The sequence below is a fragment of the Leucoraja erinacea genome, chromosome 13 (genome assembly GCF_028641065.1).
Source record: "Leucoraja erinacea ecotype New England chromosome 13, Leri_hhj_1, whole genome shotgun sequence".
Classification (NCBI taxonomy): Eukaryota; Metazoa; Chordata; class Chondrichthyes; order Rajiformes; family Rajidae; genus Leucoraja; species Leucoraja erinaceus.
This window is the reverse complement of record NC_073389.1, coordinates 22084104-22104888: the sequence shown is the minus strand read 5'-3', so window position 1 is coordinate 22104888 and position 20785 is coordinate 22084104. Positions and strand designations below refer to the sequence as shown.

The following is a 20785-nucleotide window of genomic DNA, read 5'->3' as shown; positions in this document are numbered from 1 at the left end:
TAGCCAGAAAAAGCAGCATGCCGGAGGACTGGGAGAAATTCAGAGACCAGCAGAGGAGGACGAAGGGCTTAATTAGGAAAGGAAAAATGGATTATGAAAGAAAACTGGCAGGGAACATAAAAACTGACTGCAAAAGTTTTTATAGATATGTGAAAAGAAAGAGATTAGCTAAAACAAATGTCAGAAACAGGTGAGTTGATCATGGGGAACACGGATACGGCGGACCAATTGAATAACTACTTTGGTTCCGTCTTCACAAAGGAAGACATAAATAATCTGCCGGAAATAGCAGGGGACCGCGGGTCAAAGGAGTTGGAGGAATTGAGTGAAATCCAGGTTAGTCGGGAAGTGGTGTTGGGTAAATTGAATTGATTAAAGGCCAATAAATCCCCAGGGCCAGATAGGCTGCATCCCAGAGTACTTAAGGAAGTAGCTCCAGAAATAGTGGATGCATTAGTAATAATCTTTCAAAACTCTTTAGATTCTGGAGTAGTTCCAGAGGATTGGCGGGTAGCAAACGTAACCCCACTTTTTAAGAAGGGAGGGAGAGAGAAAACGGGGAATTACAGACCAGTTAGTCTAACATCGGTAGTGGGGAAACTGCTACAGTCAGTTATTAAAAATGGGATAGCAGCACATTTGGAAAGTGGTGAAATCATTGGACAAAGTCAGCATGGATTTACGAAAGGTAAATCATGTCTGACGAATCTTATAGAATTTTTCGAGGATGTAACTAGTAGCGTGGATAGGGGAGAACCAGTGGATGTGGTGTATCTGGACTTCCAGAAGGCTTTCGACAAGGTCCCACATAAGAGATTAGTATACAAACTTAAAGCACACGGCATTGGGGGTTCAGTATTGATGTGGATAGAGAACTGTCTGGCAAACAGGAAGCAAAGAGTAGGAGTAAACGGGTCCTTTTCACAATGGCAGGCAGTGACTAGTGGGGTACCGCAAGGCTCAGTGCTGGGACCCCAGCTATTTACAATATATATTAATGATCTGCATGAGGGAATTGAAGGCAATATCTCCAAGTTTGCGGATGACACTAAGCTGGGGGGGCAGTGTTAGCTGTGAGGAGGATGCTAGGAGACTGCAAGGTGACTTGGATAGGCTGGGTGAGTGGGCAAATGTTTGGCAGATGCTGTATAATGTGGATAAATGTGAGGTTATCCATTTTGGTGGCAAAAACGGGAAAGCAGATTATTATCTAAATGGTGGCCGATTGGGAAAGGGGGAGATGCAGCGAGACCTGGGTGTCATGGTACACCAGTCATTGAAGGTAGGCATGTAGGTGCAGCAGGCAGTAAAGAAAGCGAATGGTATGTTGGCTTTCATAACAAAAGGATTTGAGTATAGGAGCAGGGAGGTTCTACTGCAGTTGTACAGGGTCTTGGTGAGACCACACCTGGAGTATTGCGTACAGTTTTGGTCTCCAAATCTGAGGAAGGACATTATTGCCATAGAGGGAGTGCAGAGAAGGTTCACCAGACTGATTCCTGGGATGTCAGGACTGTCTTATGAAGAAAGACTGGATAGACTTGGTTTATACTCTCTAGAATTTAGGAGATTGAGAGGGGATCTTATAGAAACTTACAAAATTCTTAAGGGGTTGGAATGGCTAGATGCAGGAAGATTGTTCCCGATGTTGATGAAGTCCAGGACAAGGGGTCACAGCTTAAGGATAAGGGGGGAATCCTTTAAAACTGAGATGAGAAGAACTTTTTTCACACAGAGAGTGGTGAATCTCTGGAACTCTCTGCCACAGAGGGTAGTTGAGGCCAGTTCATTGGCTATATTTAAGAGGGAGTTAGATGTGGCCCTTTTGGCTAAGGGGATCAGAGGGTATGGAGAGAAGGCAGGTACGGGTTACTGAGTTGGATGATCAGCCATGATCATATTGAATGGCGGTGCAGGCTCGAAGGGCCGAATAGCCTACTCCTGCACCTAATTTCTATGTTTCTATGTTTCTATGAATGTGCATGGTAAATCTAATAACATTTCAATTAATATTGACCAATTACCCTCCCATTCTCCCAATCTGCGATGTCCAAGTTATATTAATTTGTCAAGAGAGCACAAGAACATAAACAACAGAAGTAGAAGATTGTTCCTATGTAGATGGGACCACGATGGATCTTTCACTTCAGAGGGGTCTCCAACTGTCCCGTATTAGCCAAGACACCCCGTATAGTGGGCTAAATTGGTTTGTCCCATACAGGGCCGCCCTTGTCCCATATTTGACTGCTACTACTTGGGTCGAGGGGACTGTCGGGTCGGAGCACTGCGTCCGGCCCCGCCTCACCCGTCCCGACGTAGTGCAGCCCATAGAGTGCAGCAGCAGCGCCTCGCCCGTGGCCCCATCAGTCGGCCGCCCGGCCAGCTGTCCGACCTTCGGACCTTCGCTTACCTCTGACACCACCACCCCTCCTTCTCATGGCCGATCGTCGGTTCATGAGTTGGATGGGGTGCCGGACTTTGCGTGCAGCAGAACACAAAGCCCAGTCAGCGGGCCAGCTGAGGAGTTTTGGCCCGGGCCGCACGACGTCGGCCAAAACTCCTCAGCTGGTCTGCCGGCTGGACTTTGTGTGCAGTCCAACATCCAACTCATCATTCACCCAGCCACGGCCGAGTCGGTCAACGAATTGCCGTCAGGAATTTGTCTCTTATTTTGACCTTTTGTCCTTCATTTGGGAGTGAGAAAGTTGGCAACCCTCCTCATAGTCACAGGGTTTACATGGGCGGCACAGTGGTGCAGCGGTAGAGTCGCTACTTCACAGCACCAGAGACCCAGGTTCGATCTGACTACGGGTACTGTCTGTATGGAGTCCTCCTACAGACAGTTTCCTCCCACACTCCACAGACTTGTAGGTTAATTGTTTTTTGTAAATTGTCAAATAGGATAGAACTATTATATGTGCGATCACTGGTCAGCGTGCTCAATGGGCTGAAGGGCCTGTTTCTGTGTTGCATCTCTAAAGTCACTGACCCCCATATCACTTGATTGTCCGAATATCATTCAATTATCTGTCTTGAATATACTTGAAGTTATTCCAGCACTATGTGTCTATCTACTTGTACTTCTAGATCTCTTTGCTCTAGAACACCCCTATGGTCCTACTATTCATTTTGAAGGTTCTGCCCTGGTTTGACGTTCCAAATTGCAACACCTTGCAGTGAATGTCTGCTCGGCAATGCTTCAATTCATCTCTCAACAAACACTCCCTTTTTCTCTCACAAAGTATTGGACTGATCCATTTGTGCTGTTTTACATCAATTAGAATTCTGTATTTCATTTTCACTCGCAAAACTCAAATGCATGCGGGGGTTTCAGCTCAAAATAAAGGCAGCAGGGACGCAGCTTAATCTTCCTTCAGTATTTTACTAAAACTAAATTTGTTCATTAGTAACTTGTCAGTTTCTTTGTTGAACTAAATTAAGGCGCATGTTGCAATCAAAAGCGCTTGAACAATTTACTAAATTTACTAAAAAACAAGAAAATATGATTTAACTGATAATTATAAATATTCCTCAACTGCCTCAATCCAGCTATTTTCACAGAGCTGTTCTCGGCTATTAATCAGAAAACAATGGGTCTTTGGCTTCTCATCTATGTGTGTATCAGGCATGACATTCCTGGAATGCCAGCCTTTGCTCATTTAGGTCTGCCAGATGGTAGTAGTTTGTAAAACATAACACATTTATTCAGTCAGTTCCTCAAAGGTCATTTGTTGACATATGTGGTGGTTTTCAACCACTAATCTATATTTGTGAGGTGTTAACCTCTTTCGACCCTAAATGAGTGGGAGCTGATGATTCTTTTATATCATGGTCCTCACAGGAAAATCATCAACATAAAGAATCTGAAGAAGTGTTCCGAACCAAAACGCCACTTGTCCATGTTCTCCAGAGTTGCTGCCTGACCCACAGAGTTACTCCAGAATGATGTGTTTATCTTTGGTATAAACCAGCATCTACATTTACCTTTTATTACATTACTAGACTAAGTGGCTCCCGTTGGGTCCCATGTTCACACGGGAGGGCTGGTCCCCCAACACAATATTCCACCTCTCCACCAATTCCAATATTGGTGGCCAGTGGCGGGGGGGGGGGGGGGGCGCTTTCTGGAACGCTGGTATGGGTGTTGTTGGCCGATGGAACTGGCCTCCAGAGGGCTAGTATGGACATTGTGGGCCAAATGGATTCTTGGGGTGGCAGCTCAGTCCCTCAAGCCTGATGTGCCGGCAGCTCACTCACGGCTGGTGGGCTGGCAGTTGACTCATGGCTATTCCTTGAAATTCCATTTCAAGCAGGGTGCAAGTCCACAAACTCAAGTGCAATTTCATACCACTTTAAGCAGGGTGCAAGGCCACCACACCAAATTCAAGTGCAGTTTCATACCATTTCAAGCAGGGTGCAAGGTCACCAGATTCAAAAACAGTTTCATACCATTCCATGCAGGGTGCAAGACAATCACATTCAAATACAGTTTCATACCATTTCAAGCAGGGTGAAACCACCATAAAAGCACCATAAAACCACACAAAAAAAACCACACACAGTTCAGTAGACATTCAGTGTGTTCAGTTGATTCACAGCTCAGAGAGAGTCATGACCTCTCCCTCCCCCATCATGCAGAGACTGAGCCACACCCACACTTCCGGGTTTTATAATCCCTCCCCCCTCCTACCGGAAAATGTGTGGCCTTCATGGCGTGATTGACAGGAGAGAGTTTCACAACATTTTTTAAACACAAATAACATTTTTATTTTTAATTGATGGGAATAATCCTCTTCACCTGATGAGTAGAGGGAGACTGAGTAAGATGGCCAACAATCACAGCCGTAAGTGGTAGCGTTTTATCTAAAATCAATATACAGTGTAAACAGGAAGTTGTCAAGTTTAGACCGCTGGCCATTTGCAGTGCTTTTGCTTCCACCCAAACCCCTGCCGGCCATTTGCAGTGCTTTTGCTTCCACCCAAACCCCCGTCAGCCATTTGCAGTGCTTTTACTTCAACGCAACCCCCACCAACCATTTGCAGTGCTTTTACTTCAAACCAACCACATTTTCATTTTCAAACCACATTAAGGGCACTCAAGGTCAGTAAGACCACACTCACAGTTTAGTAGACATGTGTTCAGTCTTATTCACAGCTCAGACTGAGAGACATGACCCTTTCACTTCCCCCATCTTGCAGAGACTGACTGAGGCACAACACTTCTGGGTTTTATAGTCCCTCCCACCAGCAGGGGCAGCAGAGAGAATCTTAACATTTTTAAAACATTAATAACTCTTTTATTTGAAAAATGCTCTTGTCCTGCGCAGCGGAGGGGGACTCAGAGTAAGATGGCCAAAAATCACAGTCGTAAGTGACAGCGTTTTTTCCAAAATCATGGAACAGATAACCAGTAAGTGGTCAAGATCTTACTTTTAGTAATATAGATAACATTAGGAATGGTTCTTGGACATTTGGAAAATCCTATTAAGTTAAGTTTAGTTTTAGGTCTAGATTTATGACTATCATGTGTACCGAGGTACAGTAGGGTGACACAGTGGCACTGTGAGTTGCTGCCTCACAGCCCAAGAAATCCTGGTTCAATCCTGTCTACAAGTGCTGACTGCATAGAGTTTGCAAATTCTCCCTGTGACTGTGTGGGTTTTCTCTGGGTGCTCCGGTTACTCCCACATTTTTAAGACATGCAGATTTGTAGGTTAATTGGCTTCTATAAATTGCCCCCAGAGTGCAGTGCAAAACTGGGGTAACATAAAAACAGTGTACGGGGATCGCTGGTCGGTGCAGACTCAGTTGGCCAAAGGTCCTGTTTCCACGATGTATCTCTTAACTACACTAAACTGGCAGCTTAGTTTGCCAGCTATCCAATGAAATCAGTTAATGCTATACATGAATACAACAAATCCAATGGAAATACCATAGGTAGAAAATAAGCTTAAAAGAGTCATTTATAAACAATTGTATCGGATCACGATAGATTATCCTCTGGGACTAGCAGACAAAGAGTTGCTATACTCTGGCACCATGTTGGTTGATAGTGTCCTTTAGCTGGACCTCTGCCAGGTAATTATGTTGCCTGAAAGTTATATGTAAAAAAAAAAATCTGCCATTGAGTTACTCCAGGATTTTGCGTCTTTTTTTGATTCATTGCTGCCATATTTGTGCAGTGTCCTTGATCTCCTACAGAGGTTGCTGTATTCAAATCTTCCCAATTATAAAACCCAGTTGAAAATCTGTCGGTCAATTCAAATGTAAGGCATGTCTTCTCGATTTTTTTTCTCCACCCTTCAAAATCTGAGTCATTTTATAATCCTGTAGAGGTTTAATTGAACTTAAACAAATATTCTCCTGCAAACTTGAAATTCCTCTACCAAATTTTGCTGAGAGCAGTAACCTCATTGTCATAATTATACATGTGGTCGTCAGAATGTGTAATATGCTTTGTTCTAGCACTTTACCCAGAGAATAGAAATGGAGGAAAGGAGAGCTTTTGGTTTGTTCATGGAGAGATTGAGATTGGCATCATAGTTGGGCACCAAGAGAGGTCTTGCTAAAACTCAGAGTTGCACAGGAAAAGAAACTATCAATAACATGTTCATGCAGTCAGAATGTTGAAGACACAAGAAATAGGAATGTTAAAAATGTTTGAGATTTTAAAAATCAAGTCTGTAATTTATCCCATCAGATAAAGCATAAAAAGAAGTTATTAAACCTAATTCACCTAATTAACTTTCATATCTTCAGTATTAAAAAAGTTATGGTCATTTTCATACTCGTAAATTAGCATCTTGTTCCCTATTGCTTTTCCATTGACTTAACACAAAAAGCTGTGATCGAGGACAGTCAAAAGCCCATAACTTTCTTAAAAATTAAGAGAGCTGAATCAAATTTTCAGTTATTATAGATTGAAGCATTCTGAAGCAAATATGAAATCTTACTTGGATGACGTGAAATTAAAGCATATAATTAGTTACCCAATTGTAGCTAATTACAAAATTGACCGTTGTGACGGAAATAGTAATAAACACCCAGACTGCCTTGAAAATTCAAAAATGTGATATTCTCAAGATCAGAACTTTAATAGTATTGTATTATTTGCTGTAAGTCCGTAACAGATAGGTAAAGAAATTACAATTTCTAGCAAAAGACCAAGTCCTTATGGAGAAGATCAGCTGCTAGCTGGTACATTGGCATATCATAATCAGTAGCATAATCATACTCCTCAGATTGTAACCAATAAGCAACTCTGTACACCTTGTTTTTCCTCAACTTTTCAATTTTGGCCTTGTAAACTACAAGTATTTGCTCTTCAAACCATGCATGACATGCCTTTCCGCCCACTACTTTCCCATTAAGAATGTTCTGTAGATCATCACATTTGGAGTAGTCCAAATTCGGATAATCTCTGCGAATGCTGTTTAAATCCGTCTCTTTCAATTTTGTTCCTAGATTTTTCCTCTCTTTTGTGTCCCGAACATGCTCCTTATCCTTCTGTCACTTGATGATTTCTGCTCTCAATTCCTTCTGTTTTTTCTTCCGTCTGTTCCTCTGTACTCTCCCTCATGTCACTGCCTTACAGAGCACCTCCTCCATACGTTGCTCCCCGAGATTATCAAGGTAATTGACTGTTCTATTCTTGCAGGCCCGCATCCTACATGACAAATAACACATGATGGCATTTCGATAAGCTAAATATCCCCATTAACTCTTCCGCATCAATGTTGTGTGATCTTGCTGATGCAGTCTCCTCCTTCAGTTTCTCAGTTATATCAAGTTCAAAGCATATACTATATTGCCTCTCCCACAGTGATGACAGCTTGAAGACAGCTCCTCACCTTTGAACTGAACTGTGGATGTACTGGTAGCTCCCGAAGTTTTGTCATTGTGGCATCAAGATGCACCTCCTCATCGAAGAAACCTTCCCTTGCCAATATATCAAGTTCTCTGGATTTTCTGTGGCTTCCTTTAGAGCAGCAATCACCTCTTTAACCACTTTGATGCCATCAACATGCTTGATTTGATTCTGGCTTGAAGTGTGGAAGCGCTTTATCCAAGGCCCAGTCAGATATTTGCCAAGTAAGCCTAATATCTGAAGTTCTAATTTTGCTTCAGCCTGGGTGAAGTCATGGAGGATGGCGTTTCTCAACCCCCCACAGGATGTTCCACTATTCAGCGGGGCAACACAGTCATCATAATGTTCTATGAGCTTGCCCTAATAGAATAAAATAGAATAGAATAGAATAGAATAGTTTCTTTATTGTCATTATAACATGAACCATGTACAACAAAATTTTAAAATGTCTGCCAGTCAGTGCACCATTCAAACATTTCTGAAAGCTAACGATACATACAAGGTAAAATATTAAAAGCTAAACAACTAAAATAAATATCACGAAAATAGCACGCATAAGTAGCATGGGAAAGTATATGCAATCTGTTGCCACGGTACCGTGGGAGGACACCTCGGGGGATGTTCCTTTCAACCAATAATGCAACAAATCCTTTTGGGTCCCCTTTTCCATTCTTGTACTAAAGTTTGTTGACCTGCAGTATGACATTTACTGCTAGACAGTCTTTCCCAAACAAGAATTTTCCTCTGGAAATCTGCTTGCTCATTGAAATAAGTGAGTTTCACACAAATTGTCAACTGTTTCGCAAAGATGTTGCACATAGTCCTCAGCAGTCCCACCAGCCAATTCATCGACTGCTGCAGAAAGACATTTATTTGTGGTGGTGAAGTGTACACTGTTAATATGGGTCTCTTCTTGGGTGGTTGCATGAAAACCCAGTCAAAACCTTTGTTGCTAGGATCATCTCTGCTGTCTGCAATTCAGCAATAGGAACATGATCCAGATTAAGTCCACTCTGCTTGTAGAACTGGTTTATCAGGATTGGAATGTTTGCTGTGGCAGTTTTGTTTACAATACAGTCAAACACATGCATCCTTGTTGTTGAGGAGTAAGTCTTCTGGTCCACCTTTGACTTGACAATACTGGCAGCCTGCAGAGTTTCGATTGTTTCTTTGAGGACAAGATTGTCAAATTCGAGCGTCTGACATCATCTTCCCTGTCCTTTAGTTTTTCATGAACTTTTCTGTACTGGTGAATTGAAACAGTTTTCCTCTCTTTCTTACTACCACGAAACTTGAGCAATTGGCTGTGTGCTTTTTTAAGTCTCAAAAAATCTGCCTTGGTTTCAGCAAGCTCTCATGCAAAAGTTTTCCCGTGTAATTGGTTTTGAGTTCCTGAATCTTTCTGTCCTTTAAATCTATTTGGTTTTGCTTTTTCTTTAAGGCTTGATTAACTATACGTTTGGGAATTTTCACTGATCGTTGTGCAATACTTTAGTGCAAGAGCGACCTTGGGTGTGGACAGAATATTTAGTCTTTTCTTCAATTTCTCGCATGTCGCACTTACAGCTAGTGGCAGATCTGGAGCGCCGCTGAAGGTAGGTTTTGTAACATCGCTACAAGAAACTGCAGATGCTGGAATCTTGAGCACAGCATAAAGTGCTGGAGGAACTTAGCGGGTCAGTTAGCAGCTGTGGAGGGAATAGACAGATGATGTTTTGGGTTGGGGCACTTCTTCAAACTGATTGTAGTAAGGGGAAACAAGCTGGATAAGCGAGGTGGGGCCACAACAAAGCCTGAGAAGCAATAGGTGGATACAGGTGAAGGAAAGGGGATCATAGAAACATAGAAACATAGAAATTAGGTGCAGGAGTAGGCCATTCGGCCCTTCGAGCCTGCACCGCCATTTAATATGATCATGGCTGATCATCCAACTCAGTATCCCGTACCTGCCTTTTCTCCATACCCTCTGATCCCCTTGGCCACAAGGGCCACATCTAACTCCCTCTTAAATATAGCCAATGAACTGGCCTCAACTACCCTCTGTGGCAGAGAGTTCCAGAGATTCACCACTCTCTGTGTGAAAAAAGTTCTCCTCATCTCGGTTTTAAAGGATTTCCCCCTTATCCTTAAGCTGTGACCCCTTGTCCTGGACTTCCCCAACATCGGGAACAATCTTCCTGCATCTAGCCTGTCCAACCCCTTAAGAATTTTGTAAGTTTTTTTAAGATCCCCTCTCAATCTCCTAAACTCTAGAGAGTATAAACCAAGTCTATCCAGTCTTTCTTCATAAGACAGTCCTGACATCCCAGGAATCAGTCTGGTGAACCTTCTCTGCACTCCCTCTATGGCAATAATGTCCTTCCTCAGATTTGGAGACCAAAACTGCACGCAATACTCCAGGTGTGGTCTCACCAAGACCCTATACAACTGCAGTAGAACCTCCCTGCTCCTATACTCAAATCCTCTTGCTATGAAAGCCAACATGCCATTTGCTTTCTTTACTGCCTGCTGCACCTGCATGCCTACCTTCAATGACTGGTGTACCATGACACCCAGGTCTCGCTGCATCTCCCCCTTTCCCAATCGGCCACCGTTTAGATAATAATCTGCTTTCCCGTTTTTGCAGGTGGGTGGAGCTGATATAACTGAAGTAAGGGCCACCTCCGATTTTCCGTCAACTGGCCATCCAACAACTCCTTTAATCTGGACAAAATCACGAGAGTGCATTTGAAATCCCCTACGAAAGTTCCCTCTGAAAATGTGCACCTTGGCTGGGTGTGGCAGATGAACTCTACCTCATTGGGACGTCCATGGCCGATCGGAGGGTCGAATTTTCCCCCTGCGGCCGACGCTCTGAAACTCTGGCCCAGCCGGAGCTGGCAGGTCCGTTCCCATAGCCAACCTCCTTGTGCGACTTTGTGGGTTGGTTTCTCGGCCCGTCGGTGGACTAGGTGGACAATTCCAGTACCGTTTGACTCCTCTCAGAGGCTGTGATCTGTTGCTCCAGCAACACAGGTAATCCAGAAGGGTGTAGGAAGAAACTGCAGATACTGGTTTGCACCGAAGATAGACACAAAATGCTGGAGTAACTCAGTGGGACAGGCAGCATCTCTGGAGAGAAGGAATTCCTGCTATTTGATGTCATAGAAATAGGGAATGTTGTATTTTGTAAATAGGAATGTGATCTGGTGTTTGATTACTTGGCCTGAGGAACTATCATCCATTGATCGTCCATTGACCCACATAAAAGATTTGTAAGTTTAGTTGAAATTACCTGCCATTCAATGCTTCAATGATTCAGATATTGTATTCGATCTATTCTTCTAAACTCTAGAGAAACAGACCATCAATCTCTCCTGAAATGGCTGAATCATCATCTCCAGAACCATGTGCAGGAAGGAACTGCAGATGCAGAAGAAGGGTCTTGACCCCAATCATCACCTATTCCTTCTCTCCAGAGATGCTGCCTGTCCCACTGAGTTACTCCAGCATTGTGTGTCTTTCTCTGGAGAAAATGGATGGGTGATGTTTTGGGTCGGGACCCTTCTTCAGACCAATTGTTAAAGGGAGGAGGAGGGGACTGGAAGCAAGGAAATGTATTTTGTTGCTTCCAACTCACCCACCCCACAATCAGTCTGAAGAAAGGTCCTGACCCAAAACTACTCCTAATCAATATTCTGTTCTTCTAGTTTATGCTTTAAAGTGGACATGTAAATATTTTCACATGATATATTGCATCTGTCTTGTCCTTGGCCACTCCCCTTGAAGCCTCTTAACAGCCCTCTCCCTACTTGCAGTTCCATCTAAACAAAGAGATAGAAAATGCTGGACTAACTTCTCTGGAGAACATGGGCAGGTGAAGTATTGGGTCGGGTATGAAGAAGGGTTCTCCAAAACTCCTCTGCCCAAGAAGAACAATACTTCTTTAGCCTTATTGAACATCTTTGCAGCATTAGCTGTGCCATCAAATTTCAATAACATTGTGGGCAGAAGGGCATGTTCCTGTGCTGTACTGTTCTATATTCTATGTTCTAAAGTTCCCATGTGCCACAGGAATATTCTGCTGGGTAAGGCAGACATAAATTTAAGGTGTAACACTTTCAGATGCCAGGGTGGCTGAAGATTTTATCTGCAAGTTGTGGAATCAGTGGATAAATGTCAAACTTCCTGAACAGCTTTCCCCCATCTCTGTGATTCCTCCTGCTCTCCAATTCTACGACCACGTTTTAACACAGACTCACTCAAAATCGTCTTGTTCAGTCTCATTGTCTGTCCTGGTTCTCACTTTGGCCACAGCTAACAATGGCCTGTTTCCTTAATCATCATTACTTTTTTACATATCTTTCAATAATTTGTTCAAAATCTCCACATCACCGTCTACACCTCTGATTTCCCTATCTGATTCTTAGCCTGAAGAAGGGTCTCGACTTGAAACATCATCTATTCCTTTTCTACAGTGATGCTGTCTGACCCACTGAGTTACTCCAGCTATCCAGTCTATCTTTAGCTTTCTCTTGTGCTGTGTTAAGGTTCTCTCGTCATCTCAAGTGGAATCAAGTCTCAACTTTCGAGGAAGTATTACTGCAACTGAAGTACTGCAAAATAGCCACTAGGTGACAACAGGTCCATGTTATTCCTCTATGTCGACTGCGTTTACTGGGAACAAATACTCAGCAAAGATAGACACAAAGTTCTCGAGTAATATGGCCCTGTCTCACTGTACGAGTTCATTCAAGTGCTATCCCGAGTTTAAAAAAAAATCAAACTCGTGGTAAGCAAGTAGAATGAACGTAGCGGGTAGGTCAGAGCTCGGGGACGTCTCTTAACGGCTCGTAACACTAATGGCAGGTACTTGGGAAACACGGTAAGCTCAGAAAGACTCGTGAAGATTTTTCAACATGTTGAAAAATGTCCACGAGAGCCCCGATAGTACCGACGAGCGGCCATTATCGTAAATCTCCGAGTTCGAATCAGGGCAAACTCGGGAGAACTCTTTGAATGAACTCGTACAGTGGGACAGGGCTTTAACTCAGAGGGTCAGGCAGCATCTCTGGAGAACATGGATAGGTGATGTTTTGGGTCAGGACACTTCTTCAGACTCAGAATCAGGGGAGAGGGAAATTAGAGGTATGAAAAGGCACAGAAAAATCAGGGCTGGCACTGATGGCCAAGGAAAGGTGGAGCCCACAATGGTCCATTGTTCGCTGTCGAGAAGCTGATAACGAAGGGATACGAACTGTGAAACTTGTATGACGATTAGGGTGGGGGAGGGATGTATACAGTGAGAAGCTTTGTTTTGTGTGCTATCCAAAGTGGACAATAGACAATAGGTGCAGGAGTAGGCCATTTGGCCCTTCGAGCCAGCACCGCCATTCAATGTGATTATGGCTGATCATCCACAATCAGTACCCCATTCCTGCCTTCTCCCCATACCCCTTGACTCCTTTATCTTTAAGAGCCCTATCTACTAACTCTGTCTTGAAAGCACCCAGAGAACCGGCCTCCACCTGAGGCAAAGAATTTCACAGACTCACAAACTCTCTGTGTGAAAAAGTATTTCCTCATCTCCGTTCTAAATGTCTTACCCCTTATACTTAAACTGTTGCCCCTGGTTCTGGACTACCCCAACGTCTGGAACATGTTTCCTGCCTCTAGCGTGTCCAAACCCTTAATAATCTTATATGTTTCAATAAGATCCAGAGTATACAAGCCCAGCCGCTCCAATCTATCAACATATGACAGTCCCGCCATCCCGGGAATTAACCTTGTGAACCTACGCTGCACTCCCTCAATAGCAAGAATGTCCTTCCTCAAATTTGGAGACCAAAACTGCCCAAATTCTACCAGCATGTTAAATGTGCTACAAGAGGAGCAAACACCCTGGACAAGGTCTACTCCAACATCAAGCTGGGCTATAGGGCTAGACCACTACCACACCTGGGTCAGTCGGACCATATGTCCCTGCTCTTAATTCCTGCATATGCCCCCCTCAGGAAAACCGCTCCTACCATTACAAAGACCATCACAACCTGGCCTGATGGTGCTTCTCAGCAGCTGCAGGACTGTTTCGACAGGACCAACTGGGAGGTGTTTGAACACCGGGACCTGGAGGTGTTCACAGACAGTGTACTGTGCTACATAAAAAACTGCATGGACACGGTCACAGTGGACAAACAGATCCGGGTCTACCCCAACCAGAAGCCCTGGATGACTCGGGAGGTCCAGCGGCTGTTGAAAGAGAGGAACACCGCTTTTAGGTCTGGCGATAGGGCTTTATACAGCACGGCCCGAGCTAACCTGACTTAAGAGAGGCATCAGAGAGGCCAAATCAAATTACAGGAGGAAGATAGAGGACCACCTGGACAGTAATAACAGCAGGCAGGTGTGGCAGGGGATCCAGTATCTCACCAACTATAAGACCAACCTTGGAGCTGTTGAAGGTGACGCCTCGCTGGCAGAGGAGCTGAACCACTTCTTTGCTCGCTTTGAAGTGGAGCCACCCGAGACAGCCACATCACAGCACATGGGCTACAGCAGCCTACCCCTCAAGACAGAGGCGCATGAGGGGAGGCGCACTCTGCGGGCCATCAATCCAAGGAAGGCTACTGGTCCGGATGGCGTCTCTGGACGCGTGTTGAAGGACTGCGCAGACCAGCTGGCTGGAGTCTGGACGTGGATTTTTAACCAGTCTCTGGCCCAGTCCACTGTTCCACCCTGTCTGAAATCCTCCACCATAGTCCCCTTGCCCAAAAAAAACAACATCTCCAGCCTCAACGACTACCGGCCAGTCGCACTCACACCAGTGGTGATGAAGTGTTTTGAAAAACTGGTCCGGGGTCACATCACATCACTTCTGCCCCGAAGCTTTGACCCCCACCAGTTTGCGTACAGAGCGAATAGATCCACAGAGGACGCTGTAGCCACAGCTCTCCATGCTGCACTGTCTCACCTGGAGCAGCGGGGGAGCTACGTGCGGATGCTCTTTGTGGACTACAGCTCTGCTTTTAATACTATCCTTCCCCACAAACTGGTGGACAAACTGGGGGACTTGGGACTTCCACACTCCACCTGTACGTGGATAAATAGCTTCCTGTCGGGTCGAAGCCAGAGAGTCAGAGTGGGCCATCACACATCCACGGCCCTCAGCCTCAGTACCGGCTCTCCACAGGGCTGTGTACTGAGCCCCCTGCTCTACACCTTCTACACGCATGACTGCACCCCAGTCCACCACAGCAACACCATTGTCAAATTTGCGGATGACACTACAGTGGTGGGACTCATCTCCGCGGGGGACGAGTACGCCTACCGGGATGAGGTGGAGCAGCTGACAGGGTGGTGCGAAGAAAATAACCTGCTCCTCAACACCTCAAAGACGAAGGAGGTAATAATAGACTTCAGGAAAAACAAAACGGACATGGTACCACTGACCATCAGAGGGGACTGTGTAGAGAGGGTGGCGGATTTCCGCTTCCTGGGAATCCACATTGAGGAGGACCTGACGTGGAGCGTGAACACCACTGCGCTGCTGAAAAAGGTCCAGCAGAGACTGCACTTCCTGCGGGTGCTCAGGAAGAACAACATCACACAGAGGCTGCTGCTGTCCTTTTATCGGTGCTCCATTGAGAGCATACTAACATACTGTGTATGCGTGTGGTACACCAGCTGCACAGTGGCTCAGAGGAAAGCGCTCCAGAGGGCCATTGACAACGCCCAGAGGATTGTCGGCTGCCCTCTCCTTACCTTGGAGGACCTACACAGTTCCCGCTGCACCAAAAAAACCCAGAATATAATAAAGGACATCCCCCACCCCGGACACTCCCTGTTTGAACTGTTGCCGTCAGGCAGACGGTACAGATCCACAAGGACAAGGACAAATAGACTACAAAACAGTTTTTACCCCACTGCTATAAAAGCACTAAATGTGGCCGCCAAGGAACGCAGGGGCGATACAGACTAAGGGACTGTGGTAACGGTGAAATCGACAGAAGGATGGAGGGTTGGGTGTGTATGCGTGCTTTGTCTGTGTTTTTTATTTATTGCTTATCTTTATTATTTTACCGTGGATGTTTCGTTAGCTTTAGAAATGTTTGAATGCTGCACTGACTGGCTGACATTTTAAATTTCGTTGTACATGGCCCATGTTACAATGACAATAAAGAAACTATTCTACAATACTCCAGGTGTGGTCTCACTAAGGCCCTGTACAACTGCAGAAAGACCTATTTGCTCCTATACGTAACACCTCTTGTTATGAATGCCAACATGCTATTCACCTTCTTCTATTCACCTGCTGTACCTGCATGCTTACTTTGTGACTGATGAAGAAGGACCCCCAGATCCCATTGTACTTCCCTTTTTCCCAACTTGACACCATTTAGATAATAATCTACCTTCCTGTTTTTGCCACCAAAGGGGATAACCTCACATTTATCCACATTAAACTGCATCTGCTATGCATCTGCCCACTCACCCAACCTGTCCAAGTCACCCTGCATCCTACTACACATAAATACAATCAAGCCAAACTTGAGGGAGAACTCCAAACAGACAGCACCAAGGTCATGATTGAACCCAGGTCTGGCACCGTAAGACAACAACGCTATCACTGTGCCCCTGTGCTGCCATTCCTGCATCTCCTGAGGAGAAACTTTGCACCTGTTGCCGGGCAGAGTGGAAGACGTGATTTCTAAGTTGATGGGATGCCCGGGGATACCGGAACCTTTCCCTGTGGCCTAACACTCTCCAGGTGCTCACCACTGACGTGACATTTCCCATCACCATACATCTACCTTGCCTTCTCCCTGTATCATTGAACTTCTGGATTTTCAGCACCCTGTTTGCTAATGCTCCACCTTTGCACGAGATTTGTTTGGGAAGTTGAGGCAGAAGTGAAAAATGATGTAGTCAGAATTCCATTCCTTTGTAGTTTCCTCAAAAGCATGAGGCTATCACTGAGCATCCAGAAGTTATTTCCCACATTACCACATTATATAATTTCCAACCTCATTCTATGGCCTTCAAACTCTATTAAGCCACAAACTATTCACAGATGGTTTCTGCTTAATTTCAAAAAGTCACAAGCAGACTCACCCCGAAATAGACACAAAGCACTGGAGTAACTCAGCGGGTCAGGCAGCATCTCTCAAGAAAAAGGATGGGTGATATTTCGGGTCGGGACTCTTCATCAGACTAAAAGTAGGGGGTGAGGAGGGGTAGGTGATGAGCTGGAGATGAGAAAAGACTAGGACCAACCAAAGCCGGCCACAAATGACCTCCGGCTGAGGATTGCCTGGTAGGTCCATTATTGTCTAGGGAAGGTGTGATCTCACGAGGGAAACAAAGTGGAGAACAGTGGAACTGGTAAAATGACTAGGGAGGAGGAATGTGGCAAAGGGGGATGTGGAAGGGAGGTGAGTGCAACATGAAGAAGCGAAGGAGTAGACTGGATGGTCTACTGGACTATCCCGTTTGGTCTAATGCTCTGTTTCCTCCTGATTCCTGGAATTTATTTCTATTCCAATTCTTTTCTCCACGTGTCCAATCACACACCGCCATCCTTTTAACAATTCCCCATTTCCTTCGGGTTTTTTTTCATCATGGAAACCAATCCCTCTCCTCCTCTGTAGTCTAACGATGTTCCAACACGTCCCTTGAAAAGCGGCAAAAACAATTCCTGCCTCCCTCTGCCTGACTGAACATCTTCCAAAATTGAACAGAATCCAACAATTTGTGGTATCGATCTGATATCTCCATTTATTTACAATTCTTTTAAATGCATCTTTTCTTCCTCCAAATTCCCTTTCATCTCCCACCTTCTCTTTTGTCTATCCTGCCATTCACCCTATCACAAGACATCTTTATTTCTTCCGTCACATTCTTGGACTTATCTGGCTCTGATGAAAAGTCATTGTACATAAACATCAATTGCAATTCACTCTTCACAGAAACTGTCTTCCCTCTTGAATGGTGCCAGCATTTTCCATTTTTGCTTCAGACTTCCATTATTTTGTAGTATTTTGATTTAGGCTTCAGTAGAATCAAGCAACTTGTCATGGGTCATACAGCACAGAAACAAGCCCTGCGGCCCATCTCTTCCATGCCGACCAAGATGTCCCGTCTACTCTAGTCATTAGACAATAGGTGCAGGAGTAGGCCATTCGGCCCCTCGAGCCAGCACTGCCATTCAATGTGATCATGGCTGATCATCCACAATCAGTACCCTGTTCCTGCCTTTTCCCCATATCCATTGACTCCGCTATCTTTAGGAGATATTTTCCATTTGCCCACCTTTGGTTCATATCCCTCTAAAGTTTTCCCCTTCATGTACCTGTCCATGTTTCTATTAAATGTTGTTATAGTACATGCCTCAACTACCTCCTCTGGCAAAATGTGTGGGAAGGAACTGCAGATGCTGGTTTCTACTGAAGACACAAAATGCTGGAGTAACTCGACAGGTCAGGCTGCATCTCATAGTCATAGAGTGATACAGCATAGACACAGGCCCTTCAGCTCAACTTGCCCACACCGGCCAACATGTCCCACTATACTAGTCCCTCCTACCCGCGTTTGGTCCATATCCCTCCAAACCCGTCCTATCCGTGTATTTGTCTGACTTTTTTTTTAAATATTGGGATAGTCCCTGCCTCAACTACCTCATCTGGCAGCTTGTTCCATACACCCATTTTCAGTTAAAATTTTACCCCTCAGATTCCTCAGAAACGTCACCTATTATTTTTCTCCAGAGATGCTACCTGACCCATTGAGTTACTCGAGTAATTTGTTTCTACTTCCTCTGGCAGCTTGTTCCAAATACCCACCACACTCTGAGTGAAAACAGTTGACTCTCTGGATTCTATTAAATCTTGCCGCTCTTACCTACACCCTCTGGTTCTTGATTCCCCTACTATGGGTAAAAGACTCTGTGCATTCACCCTATCTATTTCCCTCAGGATCCTATACACGTCTATAAGATCGCCCCTTAGCCTCCTGCCCAAGCTTGCCCCTATATCTCAGGCCCTTAAGTCTTGGCAACTTCTAAGAAATAAAATAGGAACTTGGAGCCAAGCCAGTACTATAGTTTCAAAAGCTGCTTCAAATGATACGGGGCAGCACAGTGGTGCGGAAGTAGAGTTGCTGCCCTACAGTGCCAGAGACCCGCGTTTGATGCTGATTATGGGTGCTCTATGTATGGAGTTTCACGTTCTCCCTGTGACCTGCATGGATTTTGTCCGGATGCTCCAGTTTCCTCCCACACTCCAAAGACGTGCAGGTTTGTACGTTATTTGTCTTCGGTAAAATTGTAAAGTGTTCCCAGTGTATGTAGGATTGTGTTAGTCTGTGGGGATTGCTGGTCGGCGCAGACTCAGTGTGTCGAAGAGCTTGTTTCTGCGCTGTATCTTTAATCTATGCTAAACTAAGTTACATATTCAGTCCTTCTAGCTATGGGGGAGTTAAGTCATCTATTTCTGGTCAACACGTTGCCAATTGATCTTTGTTGTTTCGAAGCAAGATCTGGACAGACTTCCACCCACACATCTCAGTTTCCACCCCCTCTGCTTCTGCAGCAGTGGTTAATGTCTCTGACTACACGTTGCACAGTAACAACTCAGCAGGCTTTAAATGCTCTTCTCTGTCCACAAATGCTCTTCTGTGCCGTAAGTGTTTATTAGTCGTATGCACCAGATATAAACCGGAACAATGAAAGTCCTTCTTGCTGCAGCTTTATAGGCACATTAGACACAATAACAACAACAAATCAACATGCAATGAATTGCCTTTTATTTGAAATAAACCATACAATAATAGTGCAAAAAAAAGGTACGTTGATCAAGCACAGTAGTGTGAGGTCACCAGAGGTCTGTTGTTGAGGTAGGGTGATGGTTAGGATTGTGCAAGGTGCTTCAAAAACTGGTAATAGATGTGAGGATAAGACGCAAAGTGCTGGAGTAACTCAGCACATCAGTCAGCATCCCTGGAGAACATGGATAGGTGACGTTACGGATCGGGACCCATCAGGAAAGCATCCCTATCCGTGTTCATCAGAGATGCTGCCTAACCTGCTGAGTTATTCCAGTACTTTGTGTCTTTTTTGTAAACCAGCATCTGCAGTTCCTTGTTTCCACATTGAGGGGATGATGTTGTTCTTGAACTTCTCTGCCAAGGCCATAGCCCCAACAATCGCCTTCCTTCATTTTCACAATAGACACACCTGGTCAGGCCACTAGAATTGATCCATCTTTATTCACTGCAAGACAACCAAAATGTCTTTTTCCAGAATGTCGAGTAGATACAAACGACAAATATTCATTTATGTCCTAGTCCATCTCCCGTGGCTCCACACTTAGATGGCCACATTGTTGCTTAAGGTGACCAATTCACTCCCCATTTACCCCTTTGCTCTTAATATATGTATAGAATGGTTTACGATTCTACTTTACTTCTTCCGAGGGATATCTCCTGTCCTGTTTTTTTTCCTCCCAGTTTCCTGCTTAAAATACTCCCACATCCATTATAAACCTCAAGGAACCCGCTTTTTCCGAGCTGCCCATGACTGCCATTGGCCTCACTGTTGCAGCTAATATTCAGGTTCTGACCTGAGCCTCAATATTCCTTGATCGTCTTGTCTTGATGGGCCTGAACTCTTCCTGGCTTTTGAAAGATTTGCACTTGCCAGACATTCCTTTACCTGCTAACAGTCTCTCCCAGCTCCCTGGTAGAGCTTCATGACATTGTCACACTGGTGTAGCTGGTTGAGCTGCTGCTTCACAGTGCCAGAGACCCAAGTTTGATCTTGACTTCGGGTGTTGTCTTTATGGTGATTGCACATTGACCGTGTGGGTTTCCTCTATAAGTTCCGGTTTACTCCCACATCCCGAACATGTGTGGGTTTGTAAGATATTGGCCTCTATAAATTGACAT

General features: G+C 44.7%; 1 protein-coding gene across 1 annotated transcript in view; it reads right to left on the bottom strand.

The window, feature by feature from the left end:
• Positions 1-8958, bottom strand: part of LOC129703107 (uncharacterized) — a 37901-nt gene extending 28943 nt beyond the window's left edge. The window contains exons 1-2 of the mRNA XM_055645305.1: positions 8812-8958; positions 7997-8227 (exon numbers count right to left, since the gene is read on the bottom strand). Of these exons, the coding sequence (XP_055501280.1) occupies positions 7997-8227; positions 8812-8958 (378 nt within the window). The remainder of the gene's footprint in view (positions 1-7996; positions 8228-8811) is intronic.
• Between the last annotated feature and the right edge of the window lie 11827 nt (positions 8959-20785).